The sequence below is a fragment of the Lineus longissimus genome, chromosome 5 (assembly GCF_910592395.1).
Source record: "Lineus longissimus chromosome 5, tnLinLong1.2, whole genome shotgun sequence".
Lineage (NCBI taxonomy): Eukaryota > Metazoa > Nemertea > Pilidiophora > Heteronemertea > Lineidae > Lineus > Lineus longissimus.
In genome coordinates this window covers 23,832,523-23,849,923 of record NC_088312.1, presented here as the reverse complement: position 1 = coordinate 23,849,923, position 17,401 = coordinate 23,832,523, and the positions used below count along the sequence as shown (strand labels likewise).

At 44.9% G+C, this 17,401-nt stretch overlaps 1 protein-coding gene across 3 annotated transcripts; it reads left to right on the top strand.

Annotated features, from left to right (window-relative positions):
- Positions 1-422: 422 nt before the first annotated feature.
- LOC135487631 (X-linked retinitis pigmentosa GTPase regulator-like) lies at positions 423-17,341 on the top strand. 3 transcript variants are annotated; one of them, XM_064771643.1, is made up of 20 exons: positions 423-467; positions 2,081-2,206; positions 2,642-2,734; positions 3,035-3,097; positions 3,389-3,538; positions 3,949-4,101; positions 4,468-4,623; positions 5,351-5,509; positions 6,756-6,880; positions 7,271-7,468; positions 7,755-7,893; positions 8,121-8,188; positions 8,710-8,844; positions 9,049-9,159; positions 9,302-9,364; positions 9,584-9,695; positions 12,201-12,311; positions 13,076-13,176; positions 14,334-14,519; positions 14,990-17,341. In XM_064771643.1, the coding sequence occupies exons 1-20, from the start codon at positions 434-436 to the stop codon at positions 15,011-15,013; spliced, it is 2,307 nt and encodes a 768-aa protein (XP_064627713.1). In that variant the 5' UTR covers positions 423-433; the 3' UTR covers positions 15,014-17,341. The 3 variants fall into 3 exon arrangements, with proteins under 3 accessions (XP_064627713.1, XP_064627712.1, XP_064627714.1); XM_064771642.1 differs by having other exon boundaries at positions 3,386-3,538; XM_064771644.1 differs by lacking the exons at positions 12,201-12,311; positions 13,076-13,176; positions 14,334-14,519; positions 14,990-17,341 and adding an exon at positions 9,864-9,963 and having other exon boundaries at positions 3,386-3,538.
- The last annotated feature ends 60 nt before the right edge of the window (positions 17,342-17,401 follow it).

The following is a 17,401-nucleotide window of genomic DNA, read 5'->3' as shown; positions in this document are numbered from 1 at the left end:
GAAAATGATCAGGTATTCACCATGTGAAAATGAGACACATTTTTCCTAAGGGTGGAGACAAGGTCAACTTTGTAGAAACATGGTGCACATTACGTTGGGAGAGTACACATCTAGATCAGACAGAGTACACACAGTGAAGGGGCATGGCACACTCTATCTCTCGCTGGTACTCTCTGGCAAGGGAGGGCACATCCAGAAGAGATAGGCCTATGGTGCACTACTGTCTCATTGACCGATAAATCAAGCCCAAAATATCTACTTTAACTGTCATCTTGTCATCCACCTTGAGGCTTGCATGGGTACGACCATAATCAGGGGGCGAAACGACCGGATACCCAATACAAAGTGTAGACCACGTGCGTTTATTTACATCACATGACCTGCAATCGTGGATTGAAAATAACATTAATCGTAGGGTTGTTTTGGTGTAAACATGGCAGCCGACGACGACGATCAAGACATTCCAGGTGTGAAAAATCGCCAAAATTCGTCCTCATGCACCCTTTGGCTCATAGTGTTTGGCTTATATTGAAATAGGGCACACAATTGATTGTTATTACACGAGAAGTCATTTCGTTTGCTCACAAACAACAGTCGCTTTAATTACTGTAGGCTATGGTAATGGTTCTGGTAAAATACAGGGATTTCATGATAGTGTATACTATGTACAGTCTAAGAGTGTACATTTTTACATGTTCTTTGTATGGTAGAAACTTGCCCTCAATTGCCCCCCCCCCCGGCCCCAGCCTAGCCATGCCAGAGCATGCAGCATGCAGAAAGTTATTGTTTGTGTGGACAGTCATGCTCCACTTGAGTGGAGACGGAGTGCAGAGAGGAACTTTGTTGTTTCTGATAACTGTCAGTGTCATGTCCGTGTCAGTAGACCGTGCGTATGGCATATCCGTATGCGAAAATAAATTTCGGTCATCTTTTCACAGGCAGCGTAAGTTTACCATGACATAAAAATCACGTTTTTTATCAAATCTTAACCAAAAGCATTTAAAATATCATGAACATTGAATGGCATTGACAACTTGAAGTAACTTGCTTGAATAAGCTTTTATATTTTTACTTGCCACCTTGCCAGCCTGTGAAAAAGGTCATTTTGAAATTGCCAAAATTTATTTTCGCAGGGTGTCCATTGCAATATTAGCCCATGGATGACATTATACAAATAGTGGATGTTTGGGAGTCCGATATGGAATTTTGATGGACGAAGAAATGTCATGGCGGACGAGGCTTTGCGAGTCCGCCATGACATTTCTGAGTCCAGCAAAATTCCATATTGGACGACCTTAAACATCCACTATTTGCTATATTATGCAACCAAAGAAATCAATCCAAACGACCATCCAAGATCATTTGTAAACTTCATTTTGATTGGATTAAAACCTTTTAGGATCCGTTACGACATTTTTTTGGATCCGTTATTGCTTTTTTGGATCCGATACGATGTGATGACTTGAAATCACATGATGTGAATCGAGTTACGCTATTGGCCAAGAACATTTGGTAGCATAATATAGGCCTGTAGTCTGTCTGTAGCTGCTGATATTGTAGGGAACACGTTACTGGTGGTGGAGTGGTGTAGCGTAGGGCTAGGCAGTGGTGGCGGTCATCCTGAACAGTGTCAACCAGGTTTATAGTCAGGTATTAAATCTTCAAAATAAAATATAGTAACCATTAACGAAATAAGTACACCATAAAACACATTTCCTGCAAATTTCATGACATTTGGGTGTAAGATAAGGGAGATGTTGTCTAAAATCACAAGGCTCCTGTAGTATTGGGAAGCCCTATCATTTCCTCCAAGTCAGATCCAACAAGGCCGCCGACTGGGTGGTGGACGCTGGTACATCTTAGACAACAACTCGCTAATCTAGCACACAAATGTCATGAAACGTTCAGGAAATGGGGAAAATGTCCTGCTTATTTCATTTATGACCATTAGATTTTATTTTGATAACTTTAAATATGCTTTTAAACCTGGTGGACGCTGTTTAGTATGACCCGACAGCGGTGTAGGACACCATCAGTCTTTCTTTTTCACTTGTTCATCAACATCTTCTTGATCATTCAGAAACCGGAGGTGTGTTCACCTTTGGCAAGTCTAAGTTTGCTGAGAATGTACCAAGCAAGTTCTGGATACGAAATGATCACTTTCTGCAGGTGGCATGTGGAGATGAGCACACTGCCCTCATCGCTGGTAAGGAAATTCTTATTTTCAACTTCTTCAGTTTTGCTGGAAGGAATATTGGAGCAATCGAATGTAATGTGGTGTGACACTGGAATAGAGGGCCACAGTAATCTCATCTGAGACAGCTAACCGTTCACGTGGTCACATGTTTGAAGAAGAAAAATGCCCTTTCCTTATGGATGGCAATTGTTTATTGTCATATTGACGCAACAGAACCATACTTTAGTTGGACATCCTGACATAACCAGCGCCATCTTTCAAACCCCTGATGAAATCCATGCCCTTATGACTGATTGTAGCAGTAGAAAAAAAAACGTGCCGAATCAGAGCATTGCTCAGCCTCCTGTTTTAATAATATTTGTCGAGTTTACTGTTGATTCTCATTCAACTGTTTGCAATGAGCAGGATTAGAAATCATCATGTAGTTTTGTCTTGTTTTTCCAGACAGCGGCAGAGTTTTCTCATTTGGAACCAATGATTGGGGTCAGCTTGGGATTGGAACGAAACGAGCATCAACAAAACCAACATGTATCAAATGTAAGTATTGACAGCTGAGGCCTGATATGGAAACTAGAGAGGAGAGAAATCCCACCAGATGAACTGTCTGCTGCTGAGTCCAACAATTAAGGAAACCAATTTGAAAAAAGAGAGATTGCAGAATGTAATCTCTCCCATTTTAGACAAAGTCATTTGCCTTTCGTTTAGTGGGATCCCATCTTGGACAAGCACTCGCGATGACTCTGCCACTGATTAAGACCAGAGGCTGGAACCAGTGCACAAGCGTATGAGTGCAGGAACGGGGTCACTGTATTTACACCAACTTGTTGTTTGTTTCAGCATTAAAAGGTGAAAAGGGGACGTTTGTGGCATGCGGTAAAAACCATACATTAGTTGCCACAGGTAAGCTGGATTCATTGACACTTTTATATCTTGATTATAACGGGGCATGTCCTGACTCTTTAAATGATGTTACTGAAAGAGCATTTTGGGCTGGAGCAGTACAGGGGCTCACTTTGTCCGCACAGTGGACCCACATAACAATATAGTGCCAAACTACATACATGTATAGTTATTTTAACTAGAAGGTTGACCAGAATACAGTGTTAGAAATGTAGAGATAGTTTGTCTTGCATCACTGGTACCACAGGATTCATCACATTCCCCATGTATAATTGCTGTCTCTTCTAGCAGGAGGACGACTGTACGCATTCGGTGCCAACAATGAAGGACAACTGGGTGTGGAGACAGATGAAGTGTTAATACCCATAGTGATTGATACCCTCGATGACATGGAGTACAAAATGATCTCGGCAGGGTCGGAGCATTCAGCTGCAGTCACAGGTATGCAATTGAATACAATCAAAGCTCACTCCATATTCAGGGCTACCAGGAGAACATACTCATTTCATGGGGCAAGTTCTGTGTACTGTAAACGCTGCCTACCAAGCCTGCAATGAGAACAGTAGAAGACACGTATTTGATGAGGTAGGTTCTGTGTAAATGCTGCATACCAAGGACAGAGCAGTGCCCATGAAGTTGTAACATTAATAATGGGGTATTACTTATCAACAGTTGGTGCGGCAGTAGCGGAGTAGAAGAGTGCCAGCCTCATGAATGATAGATTGGATGGTTACTTGGTACGAGAGCAGGAAGTGTCTGAGGAGACCGGATTAGCACTTTGTCGCAAACAGGGACCAGCTGTGTAATCTCCTCCCAATGACTGCCAGTCAAAAAGTAGTTTTCTCTTCCAGTGGATGGTCGCCTGTTTATCTGGGGCGGAGGTAGTGAAGGCCAGTTAGGCCTTGGAGAAGACAAACAAGAGTGTCCAGAACCAACAGAAATCATATTTGATGAGAAAGTGACGTGCGTATCATGCGGGTATTATCATACAGCGGTGGTTACAGGTAAGATGCAAGCTAATGACTTACTATGTAGCTGTTGCTGACGAAGTGATTTGTTATTGTTAGCCGTTTTCTGACCTTGATTGAGTAATGGCCCCCATGTAGAAACGGATTCCTAAGCATGCTTGTGGTGAAATAAGAAGACTTCTTTTTGGATGCCTTAGAAAGGAGTCTCGTGGACAATGTGTGTTTTAGAGACAGTCTGGTGTGTGAATGTGCTTTGAAAGGGTCAAATCAGTTGCAAGCATCAATCAACTCTTGTAACCAGTTCTTTAAAAGAAATGACAAATAAAAGTGAGCTAAGTTATGTTTGCTTGTTCTTGCCTTGTCTGAGATCACTGATTTGCATGCTGTTTTTCTGTATTTCAGAGGATGGAAAGTTATATACATTTGGTGAAAAGGATTCTGGGAAGTTAGGCCTTGGTGATGATATCGAAGACAATTATACTCCTCAACATGTTGAATTAATTCGGGAAAAGGTCAAAAGTGTTTCATGTGGAGGCTCGCATACGGCAGTTGTGACAGGTGAGTTGAAATCAGAATATTCTCCATTGTCTTCTCCTGTTCTGGTGGCAAATGGTGGCTCTGGTGGCTCATTTCCATCTAAACCCGAGATAAATCTGACATAAAGTGGCAAGTTGCCATGTAGTGATATGGGTCGGAATGAGTGACAGCTTTTGGTGGCCCGGCTCCTTTCCAAGCTCTTACCACCGTTTGATTTCTCTCGAACTCATGTCTATGCAAGGCCAGGACCAGCTGTTAGGGGTTTGGTGATAAGAATCAAGATTTACTACAATGAAAGCGGAAACCCTCAATTTCAGTCCCTGGTGCTGTACTGACCCAGTGACAGAAGTCCTTGTGAACTATCCATAGTCCCTGGTGCTGTACTGACCCAGTGACAGAAGTCCTTGTGAACTATCCATAGTCCCTGGTGCTGTACTGACCCAGTGACAGAAGTCCTTGTGAACTATCCATAGTCCCTGGTGCTGTACTGACCCAGTGACAGAAGTCCTTGTGAACTATCCATAGTCCCTGGTGCTGTACTGACCCAGTGACAGAAGTCCTTGTGAACTATCCATAGTCCCTGGTGCTGTACTGACCCAGTGACAGAAGTCCTTGTGAACTATCCAAGTGGAAAGCAATATCTGATGTATATGAACAAGTATGGCGGCACACGTGTCAAAGTGAAAAGCCGAACCTATGTTTCCTTATATAAACTTATTACAGTATTTTCCACGTTGTCACATTTTAGAGGATGGTAAGGTGTATACGTTTGGTGACGGTAACAATGGGCAGCTTGGACACGGGACCACAGTCCTCCAGTCATCATCGCCTCAGGTGGTCAACACTCTCATCAAATCCAAGGTCAGGAATGTTTTATGTGGAGAGAACCATACTGCTGTCATCACAGGTAAGATATACAGCTGTATGTGATATTCAGCCCAAAATCAAGTCATGACATGAATCAGACCATCAGAAAGACCCAATGGTCATGTCTTACACTTTCAAGTTCAATGTTTCCCCTCTCCTGAATTCTGCTTGTCCGTTTGCCATCCCTTGGGCAGTTAGGTCACAAGAAGAAACTAGTCCAGTCAGCTATATTCACATATTCACATGCATTTGGATGTGGTTCCATTCCCAGCAATATCATTGCTCTTCTGACCAAAGTAGTTTTCTCGAAACATGACTGTTTACTTTATGGCTCAGTGCCTCAATGAATTAGTATGTTGTGGAAGGCCTTGGGGAGAATCCAATGCTTATCTTTGGTAGCATTGTGCCTCTGGTCATTGAGACTCGGTGTTATTGCAACTTCCTTGAGTGATCTTGTGGATTGGTTTAGAATATTTCGGCTGTATATATATATATGGTACTTCATTGCTATTCTAAGCTGGAGCCTGCTGGTGCACTGGTTAAGGTGTCTGGCTTACAGTCCTAGCGTGGCATCCTTGCAGTGTAAATGGCCTCCATAATATCCATATGTGATAACTTGTGGAGCCTGCTGGTGCACTGGTTAAGGTGTCTGGCATCCTTGCAGTGTAAATGGCCTCCATAATATCCATATGTGATAACTTGTGGAGCCTGCTGGTGCACTGGTTAAGGTGTCTGGCTTACAGTCCTAGCGTGGCATCCTTGCAGTGTGAATGGCCTCCATAATATCCATATGTGATAACTTGTGGAGCCTGCTGGTGCACTGGTTAAGGTGTCTGGCTCACAGTCCTAGCGTGGCATCCTTGCAGTGTGAATGGCCTCCATAATATCCATATGTGATAACTTGTGGAGCCTGCTGGTGCACTGGTTAAGGTGTCTGGCATCCTTGCAGTGTGAATGGCCTCCATAATATCCATATGTGATAACTTGTGGAGCCTGCTGGTGCACTGGTTAAGGTGTCTGGCTTACAGTCCTAGCTTGGCATCCTTGCAGTGTAAATGGCCTCCATAATATCCATATGTGATAACTTGTGGAGCCTGCTGGTGCACTGGTTAAGGTGTCTGGCTTACAGTCCTAGCGTCATTGATTTGAATCCAAGTTGCCACTTCTTCCTGTCAGGTGTGGAGATCCAGTGATTGAGATGGGCTGCTTCTTAATGATAAGAATGTGGCATGATGCTAGTACTGTACTTTTCTCACGTCTTATATAAAAAATCTGCATATTTTCAGAAAAAAATCAACTCTTTACCTTTGGTGATGGTCGACACGGAAAGTTAGGTCTCGGTGAAGAAAATTTTGCTAACCAATTCCGCCCATTTAAAGTTTCAAGATTTTCTAAGTTTGATGTTGACCAGGTAAGAAGTCTCAATGTCTCGCCTAGACTTCCTTCTTTGACGGCAAATCGTCTGCTGCTTTATGTCTTGTTGATGGAGGAATATCATTGGCTTAGAGCTTCATGTCAGGAATCACCGCTGCTCATCTCTGGGCCGTTGAGCGAGTGAGGGTTTGTTAAGCCTCCATTGCTTCTCTCATCCAGAACTATAAGTCTTGACAGCAGTCAGCCTGTGATGGACCCCTGGCCCATCCGGAGCGATACACCTTTGTCGCTTTATGCTCGGGATTCTGGGATGAGCTCTGGAATGAAGTGCTCTGGTAAAAGCCCAGTTGTCATTAACTTGATTAAGATAAAGCCTGATTGATTGAATAACCTGAATATGATTGAACAACTGATTTTACTTGTTCAGGTGGCATGCGGTGGTTGTCATATGGTGGCACTGGCCAAGAAGAGGGTGGGAATCGGCAACGGGGATCAGGCAAGTTCAGATGAGGAGGAAGAGGAGGTGAACCCCCTACGATTATCGACACCGCACTTCCTGACAACACGAGGGTCAAGCGAGGATGCTGAGTTAACCATAACGCCACGAGGGAGGCGCCATAAAGACGTAAGTCAAACATTCCATCAAAGCTTTTTCTGAGCTTTTTTGTGTGTTACGAAGGATTTACAAATATAGAGTTTACATGTATATATACCCTATGTGGTAAAATGATTATCTATGGTCTCAGTTGTTGAAACAAGGTGTGTGAAAAATGTGACTTTGACTTGGACTTTGGTGTAATCTCATTCAGTTGAGCTCAGTGTACAAACAGGCCCTGGACACCATGGCTTCAACAAATGATAAGATTCATGTACCAGCAATGCACCTTTATGTCACTTCTTTCTTGTTGCAGTCTGACAAATCTCCCATGTTAAATCGCACGCTTCCAGCCCTGAAGCCAACCATGAGATCACAAGCACTAGCCCCTCTCTCACAGACGATAGGACCAACACCTCTAGCCAGAAACAGACTGCCACTAACATCAAAACAAGGTACATTTGGTGGTTAGGAAATATCTTGAGCAGGGGAGGGCAGTTTGGTTCAGTAGCAGGAAACTTTGGAGCAGGTTTAGATGAATGTCTTTGTGGCAAACAACAGGGTCTAATAATCCCTGGCTTCTGAAGTGCTGTGCAACAAATGCTAATTTAAGAGCAAATGCAAACAATCAGAAAATAGTCTTTTATCATCATGGTGCTCCAACTTCTCATTTCTATTTCAGAACCTATTCCATCAAAACCTAAAATGGAGTCTGAGAGTGAAGAAGACTCTGAAGAAGACAATGAAAAAGTAGGTAAAGGTTTCACAATAATCGTATCACTTTTTGGTGCATTCATTGACGCTGGCTGATGAACTGGTTTTCCCTTGAGTTGTGAGTCATGGTGTCAGCAAACTCTTATTGTTGTGCAGGAGACATGTTACTGTGGTCAAGGCCACACTCGAGATGGATGACGTTAGCCAGGGAGATCGCACTACTCTACTTTGTTAATGATGCCAAGGACAGGTTTCCATGCATGGTTTGCACCAAAGACACGACACACACCACTCGGCAGTTGTGAGGCAGTTGAGGAGGATTGGTGATTGAATGTCATCTGGTGAGGAATCCAACTCAACAACATGACTGATTGATGTTTTGAGTGTCTCTTAACTTTGTTGGCTGTCTCCACTACCATGTATAAAGATTATATTCACCGCATTGTTTTGAATATTACAATGTGTTACTCTTCCAAGTGTTGTATTGTGCATTAAAGAGCAGCGTTGAAGAACATTGCCTCAATCACATTTGTTCACAGTCTGGTCATCCCTTGTAGGTAACCAAGAAACCTCAGCCACGACCACGCAGACAAATTGAGAACGATGACATGGTTGTAGAAGAGACGATAGCAGCTGTGGCAGCCGCCCCTGTGGCATCTGCCCCTCCGATGCTTGCTCCAATCCCTGCCAAGGTAAGGTAGATCAGGTGGGCTGGGGGCATTAATCGCTTTGATTTCTTCGGATGCACTTTGGTAGAGGTAGTTTCTGAGACATCACACCAAAAGACTTAGGTTACACTTGTAATTGATGTTGGCCATTCCTTTGTCCATTGAGCAGTCATCAGGAGTTAGAACAGAGGATTTAATCATCTTAATATTTGTTCCTTTTCTTTCTAGAAAGATGTAACGAAGGGTAAAGAGGAGTCAGAAGGGGAATCTGAGGAGGAGGAAGAGATTGATTCAGAGGAGGAGGCTGCACTCACCGCCAAGGAGAAGGCAAAGTTAAAAGTAAGATTTACCACCAGACATGGCTTGTTTCAAATGTTCCTCAAATGAGACCTAAAACCAGTCTTTCACAGCAAATTTTAAGAGCTACATTTAGTTATTTTATGTTAAAGTTGTTGATATGTTCTTACTGATTTGTTTGCAGAAAGAAAAAGAGAAAGCAGATAAAAAGAAGAAGGGAAAGGGAAAAGACAAGAAGAGGAAGAAGGTCAGCAATACCAGCATCGCTGGCTGTGTTTCCTCTGTTTCATAAGTCGCAGAAAGAGTGTCGTACACATGAGTGACTGGCTGTTCAAGTTGACATCTTGTGATATTCAACACTGGTACCTCGCTTGACATCTTGTTAGACTGATGTCGATCCAACTTCAGTAGTTTGATTGTCCCTATGTATGTCTTGTCAAAGTCTGCCCTTTATTCCCCTCATCAGGGTGAAGATACTGAAGATGAAGAAGAAGATGAGGAGGAGGATGAGGAGAGCGAAGGGGACACCAAGAAGAAAAAAGATAAAGACAAGAAAAAGGAGAAGAAGAAAGGAAAAGGTATGTTGACTTTGCCCTGTATGAGAGAACGTGCTTCACATTGTCACCCTTCATTAAAACACTCGGTTTCTCTGATTTATTTTCAGTCCCTTTCATTTTTGATTTGACAGCAAAATTTACTTCATTTAAACCTCCCCTTTCCATTGCACCATATATATCAAAATGAAGGGTCACAATGAAATGCAGTCTGCGTAGCAGCATGGGAGTGGTGTGGATGGCTGGCGTGGCAGCATGGGAGTGGTGTGGATGGCTGGCGTGGCAGCCTGGGAGTGGTGTGGATGGCTGGCGTGGCAGCCTGGGAGTGGTGTGGATGGCTGGCGTGGCAGCCTGGGAGTGGTGTGGATGGCTGGCGTGGCAGCCTGGGAGTGGTGTGGATGGCTGGCGTGGCAGCCTGGGAGTGGTGTGGATGGCTGGCGTGGCAGCCTGGGAGTGGTGTGGATGGCTGGCGTGGCAGCATGGGAGTGGTGTGGATGGCTGGCGTGGCAGCATGGGAGTGGTGTGGATGGCTGGCGTGGCAGCGTGGGAGTGGTGTGGATGGCTGGCGTGGCAGCGTGGGAGTGGTGTGGATGGCTGGCGTGGCAGCGTGGGAGTGGTGTGGATGGCTGGCGTGGTAGCGTGGGAGTGGTGTGGATGGCTGGCGTGGCAGCCTGGGAGTGGTGTGGATGGCTGGCGTGGCAGCCTGGGAGTGGTGTGGATGGCTGGCGTGGCAGCATGGGAGTGGTGTGGATGGCTGGCGTGGCAGCCTGGGAGTGGTGTGGATGGCTGGCGTGGCAGCCTGGGAGTGGTGTGGATGGCTGGCGTGGCAGCCTGGGAGTGGTGTGGATGGCTGGCGTGGCAGCCTGGGAGTGGTGTGGATGGCTGGCGTGGCAGCCTGGGAGTGGTGTGGATGGCTGGCGTGGCAGCATGGGAGTGGTGTGGATGGCTGGCGTGGCAGCCTGGGAGTGGTGTGGATGGCTGGCGTGGCAGCATGGGAGTGGTGTGGATGGCTGGCGTGGCAGCCTGGGAGTGGTGTGGATGGCTGGCGTGGCAGCATGGGAGTGGTGTGGATGGCTGGCGTGGCAGCCTGGGAGTGGTGTGGATGGCTGGCGTGGCAGCGTGGGAGTGGTGTGGATGGCTGGCGTGGCAGCGTGGGAGTGGTGTGGATGGCTGGCGTGGCAGCCTGGGAGTGGTGTGGATGGCTGGCGTGGCAGCATGGGAGTGGTGTGGATGGCTGGCGTGGCAGCCTGGGAGTGGTGTGGATGACTGGCGTGGCAGCGTGGGAGTGGTGTGGATGGCTGGCGTGGCAGCCTGGGAGTGGTGTGGATGGCTGGCGTGGCAGCATGGGAGTGGTGTGGATGGCTGGCGTGGCAGCCTGGGAGTGGTGTGGATGACTGGCGTGGCAGCGTGGGAGTGGTGTGGATGGCTGGCGTGGCAGCCTGGGAGTGGTGTGGATGGCTGGCGTGGCAGCATGGGAGTGGTGTGGATGGCTGGCGTGGCAGCCTGGGAGTGGTGTGGATGGCTGGCGTGGCAGCATGGGAGTGGTGTGGATGGCTGGCGTGGCAGCGTGGGAGTGGTGTGGATGGCTGGCGTGGCAGCGTGGGAGTGGTGTGGATGGCTGGCGTGGCAGCCTGGGAGTGGTGTGGATGGCTGGCGTGGCAGCATGGGAGTGGTGTGGATGGCTGGCGTGGCAGCCTGGGAGTGGTGTGGATGGCTGGCGTGGCAGCGTGGGAGTGGTGTGGATGGCTGGCGTGGCAGCCTGGGAGTGGTGTGGATGGCTGGCGTGGCAGCATGGGAGTGGTGTGGATGGCTGGCGTGGCAGCCTGGGAGTGGTGTGGATGACTGGCGTGGCAGCGTGGGAGTGGTGTGGATGGCTGGCGTGGCAGCCTGGGAGTGGTGTGGATGGCTGGCGTGGCAGCATGGGAGTGGTGTGGATGGCTGGCGTGGCAGCCTGGGAGTGGTGTGGATGGCTGGCGTGGCAGCATGGGAGTGGTGTGGATGGCTGGCGTGGCAGCGTGGGAGTGGTGTGGATTTTTATAAGCAGTGTTTGTGACCATTCAAGTCCAACCAATTATTGAAGCACTGGTAACACTTTCATACAGGTCTAGTTCAGCTTTAGTATGAATGAAGAGCTGAGAGTTAGTTTGGTTGTTCCAGCTCTCTGCTCTTCAAATATTTCTAACATTTAACTGGCAAAATAAGGTGTCGAAATTGTATGATTGTGATTTCTATTCTTGCAGTTGTCGTGTTATTTTTGGATGTGTACATGTAGAAATGAAGTGCAACTTGGATAGCTTGGTTTTGTGAATTGTGCGTGTTTGCCAATGTGAAAGGAAGTCAAGTCCCCTCAGGAGAAAAGTCATATCTCATTGTTCAATGATTATTACAGGATTTATGGCAAGAAATATCAAAAATTAGATCATGGTATGAGAGTTGAGTTGAATGCTTTTTATTCAGAATTCTTCACCGTTTCAACACAGCTCATGCTCACTGATTTCTGCTTATTTAGCCAATTCGTCCTGTTTTCAGACAAGAAGAAAAAGGGTGGTATTTTTGGGAAGAAGAAGAAGGGTGACGACTCTGAAGAAGATGATGAAGATGAGGATGAGGATGAAGACGAGGATACTGAAGAGGAAGCAAGTGAGTTACCATGGTTACCACAACACCAAAAGGAAGATAGTGACTGTTGTAAAACCTGACATAGACATGAAATTTATCAAATTTTAAAAACCGACCTGATTTGGCGAAAAAAATTGATAAAAATGTGTTTTTTTGCCCAAAATTTTTTTCTTGGAATGTTTTAAAATTTTCCTCCGAAAAAACTTTTTTTTCTCAAATTTCATGAACAAACAAGAAATAACAAAAAAAATTGGAATTCTTCATAATATTTCGGAAAAAGTACTTTTTTATCCAATAACGATGATTCTGAAATTTTCATGAAAAGACAAGAAATACAGTAGAAATTTTTTTGGAATTTTTCATTATTTGGTGATTTTTGAGAGGAAATCTCCAACACAGAAAACTCTTGTTGCTCCAAGATTCTAAGCTTAATGTCATTTATATTTGGCACATTTGCCTGTGTAGCGGCGCGCTGATTTGAACCGCTCATCTGAATGCTCCCGAAGGGTTTCAGGATAGATCAGGGTTGTGTATACAAACTTGTCTTTATCTCCCCTGTCAGACGCAAGTCATCCAGTGTTCAGTGCGGTATACACCTCTCACCCCAAGGCAAATGAGGAGCTCACAAGACTGGAGGTCCAGTGCTGGCAGATTCAGTCTAGGTTTGAGTTGGTCAAAGTTAGCGCGGTATCACTGATTCACCAGCTGTTGTTTCTGAACACCACCGATATTGAAATGATCTTGTGATTAAAGCACTTTTTGATATTTGTTTGTTTGTGTTGCAGGTAAGAAGAAGGGTAAGGCGGGTAAGAAGGAGGACAAGAAGAAGAAAGGAAAGGAGAAAGATAAGAAGAATGACAAGAAAGGCAAGAAGAAGAAAGAGGAGGTAAGACCATAGATGAGGGATATAAAAATACAATAGTTTGGGTTAAGTCTGACTGGTGGAAAGGTAGTCTTGGTGACTGGCAGTTGAACATGGTGAGGTGACCCACCCTGACCTGAACCCAATGAAGGTCAAACACAATGGCACATGGCCATCAGGCTCTACAACGTATCTCATGTCATGGTGAGGTGTCACACCCTGACCTGAACCCAATGAAGGTCAAACACAATGGCACATGGCCATCAGGCTCTACAACGTATCTCATGTCATGGTGAGGTGACCCACCCTGACCTGAACCCAATGAAGGTCAAACACAATGGCACATGGCCATCAGGCTCTACAACGTATCTCATGTCATGGTGAGGTGACCCACCCTGACCTGAACCCAATGAAGGTCAAACACAATGGCACATGGCCATCAGGCTCTACAACGTATCTCATGTCATGGTGAGGTGACACACCCTGACCTGAACCCAATGAAGGTCAAACACAATGGCACATGGCCATCAGGCTCTACAACGTATCTCATGTCATGGTGAGGTGACACACCCTGACCTGAACCCAATGAAGGTCAAACACAATGGCACATGGCCATCAGGCTCTACAACGTATCTCATGTCATGGTGAGGTGACACACCCTGACCTGAACCCAATGAAGGTCAAACACAATGGCACATGGCCATCAGGCTCTACAACGTATCTCATGTCATGGTGAGGTGACACACCCTGACCTGAACCCAATGAAGGTCAAACACAATGGCACATGGCCATCAGGCTCTACAACGTATCTCATGTCATGGTGAGGTGACACACCCTGACCTGAACCCAATGAAGGTCAAACACAATGGCACATGGCCATCAGGCTCTTCAACGTATCTCATGTCATGGTGAGGTGACACACCCTGACTTGAACCCAATGAAGGTCAAACACAATGGCACATGGCCATCAGGCTCTACAACGTATCTCATGTCATGGTGAGGTGACACACCCTGACTTGAACCCAATGAAGGTCAAACACAATGGCACATGGCCATCAGGCTCTTCAACGTATCTCATGTCATGAATGTATTTCTTCCAATTGAAACTGGTTGAGGACATCCGTAGCAGAACAAGTATTCAGGTGAACGGTGCATGTGAATTGTTGGTTATTTTGCTTCAGTCTGAGGAAGAAGATGAAGATTCTGAAGAAGAAGAAGAGAAACCCTCAAAGATCAAGGAGAAAGAGAAGGAGGAGGAGGAGAGAAAGAAGAAAGAAGAAGAGGACGCCAAGAAGAAGGAAGAGGAAGAAGCTGCCAAGAAGAAAGAGGAAGAAGCGAAGAAGTTGGCGGCTGAAAAACCCAAGAAGGTGAGTAAGATAAGTCTGACTTCTGTCGTGTTCAGGTCCGATAAATCGCCACACACATACTTCCTCATCTCATTTACAGCATAATTCCTCTTTTGCGGCTTCAGTAAAGTGAGTGACAATGCATCTTTGTCATACCCAATGGTACGTTTCCCGCTAGGTGACAACTAGAAGAAAGGAGAGACCAGCTGAATGCCAGCTACATGCCTTACTGCCTAAGAGTGGAAGAAGCTATGGGGTGATATGAATAAAGACTAGTAAATGATTTTACTTCAGTTTTGTACAGAAAGGCCTAGTGTAAATGTACATGGGGTTTTCAGTAAAAGCAATTGCTAGTCTTTATTCATATCACCCAATATTGTCAGAAAAGAAGCACTCATTATTTTGGGTGAACAATGAATTGCCTCGGCTGTCGAGACTTGGTTGTTCTACTTGCTCCCCGTATTGACTAAAGTATATCATTCGTTTTTCAGTCCAAACTCTGTGTGATATTATAAGGAACTTAAGTGAAGTAATGCGTGGAAATCTCATTCCCTACACCAGATGGCGGCAGATGTTTTGGTGCTTTGAGCAGAACTTTGTTTGCAAGGAGTGAGCTGATACACCTGGAACTCACCCTAGTTCTGTAAACAGTCAAATTTTAGCGCATATCTCTTTTGGGATTCCTGAAAATTTCAAAAAGAATTCAAAATTTCACGATTCTCATTTTAGTGGATTGCAAATTCCATAAAGATAAAATGCCCAAGAAAATTTGGTGGTTTCCAGTGGTGATATTGTAGTGACTTGTGTGGGTGGCGTGTAGGAGATTACACTTTGTCCGTTTTAAACCACATTTGCTCATAGTGGTCTACTTGTGTTGGCAGATACATGTACTGTTGTTCAAAAGAAGTTATGTCACTGAACTTGGCCTTAACTTAAACGTGGCACTATCTCCTTCAGTTGAGCTCATTAGACTTACAACCAAGGTCAAATATAATGTCAAGGTAATGGCCACATGTTTTGAACAAATCGGCTGAGTGTATTAGCATCTTATTGGTGTTAGTTGAAATCGGCTGAGTGTATTAGCATCTTATTGGTGTTAGTTGAAATCGGCTGAGTGTATTAGCATCTTATTGGTGTTAGTTGCAGCTACTGCAAAGACACCATGGTTGACACATACATGTAAGGGGGGGGACTTTTGAATGCTGTACATGCAGGTATGACATGATCAAGAATGATTTTTTTTGGTTGAAGACAACATGTCTCTGCCAGGTTCCACCCTTGGTTGGTGTTTTTAATCGTTGGTTTTAAGAGTAAGAATACATTGCAAGTTCCGTCCCAATATTTAGTTGATTGTGCAGTGTATATAATACATGTCTTATTTTCGTAGTCTCAGCTAACATGATTGTAGTTGATTTAGGTTGTTATTTTGAAATGTTTATGATTTAGGGGACAGAATTTGTAAGTACTTTGTCCACATGTTGTCACCCGGAAGAATGCTTAAATAAGTGTACTTTCACTGAATGTGCTTTATGGCAAATTTTACTCAGATGTTTCTTGTCAGGCTTCATCCATGTTGATATCACGATGCAAAACCGTCCCAGGAATCTAATCAGTAATGAGTAGTGCCTGGCCCCATGATGCTACAGTAATGAGTAGTGCCTGGCCCCATGATGCTACAGTAATGAGTAGTGCCTGGCCCCATGATGCTACAGTAATGAGTAGTGCCTGTCCCCATGATGCTACAGTAATGAGCAGTACCTGGCCCCATGATGCTACAGTAATGAGTAGTGCCTGGCCCCATGATGCTACAGTAATGAGCAGTGCCTGGCCCCATGATGCTACAGTAATGAGTAGTGCCTGGCCCCATGATGCTACAGTAATGAGCAGTGCCTGGCCCCATGATGCTACAGTAATGAGTAGTGCCTGTCCCCATGATGCTACAGTAATGAGTAGTGCCTGGCCCCATGATGCTACGAGTCATCATGATTTGAAGAGATTCTGTGTGCTGTTTTATTTCTTCATAAGAGTCATCCAAGAATGCAAACTGTTCTCTTATATGATTTGGAAAGACATACGCACCGTCCACTGCTTTGAGAACTTTGATTTTGCGTTAGCTCAGACTCGGGGTAGCTTCTGATGGTCCTCTTTCATTGCAAATGGTGGCTTGACCAAGTTGGTTTAAAGTACACACGTCTGACTTAACACTTCCATTTCTGATGGAGGTCATGTACGGAAATTGTAAGTTGAGATGTTGATGCTTTTTCAGATAGTAGAGTGTGGTAGAGTGTGTTTCCATAGCAACAAGTTGATGGAAACCTGTAAATTGTACATACATTGGTGTGTCATTGTATGCTAGATTCTGCTCAACTGTTTGGATCATGAAACAGACTGTAGATGGAACATAAAGCTACCCACTAATGATAATTATTGTTACCATGATAGTCATTTGTTACTGTATCTATTTATTTATTAAAATTCTTTGTGAAGATAACTTCATTGGCATCTTTATAAAAAACTAGTTCGGAGAAAATATATAAAAAATAAACTGACATCTTTTACATCTAATAAATAGTTCAACTTGGTTTATTCTTCAGTGTGAATTAGAATTTGAATTGACCCTACACAATGTTGACGAAAGACTGGACCAACCTTATCATTAAAACGGAATTGAATTAAAAAGGAAGATTTGCTACAGGTTTTGCTACATGGTCACTAACCGAGAAGTATTGTTATCAGCAGGATGGAAAGGAACGTATCAGGATGCAATACATCCCGTAGTCGAATAGAGCCTCTGCAGAAGACATCACAGAAAAAGCCACCAAATCGGATGGTCTAACTGATGTCAACTTGCAATCCGGACCTATGGTCGAAATGCTGGTCAAAAGGGATGTCAGTGCACAAGT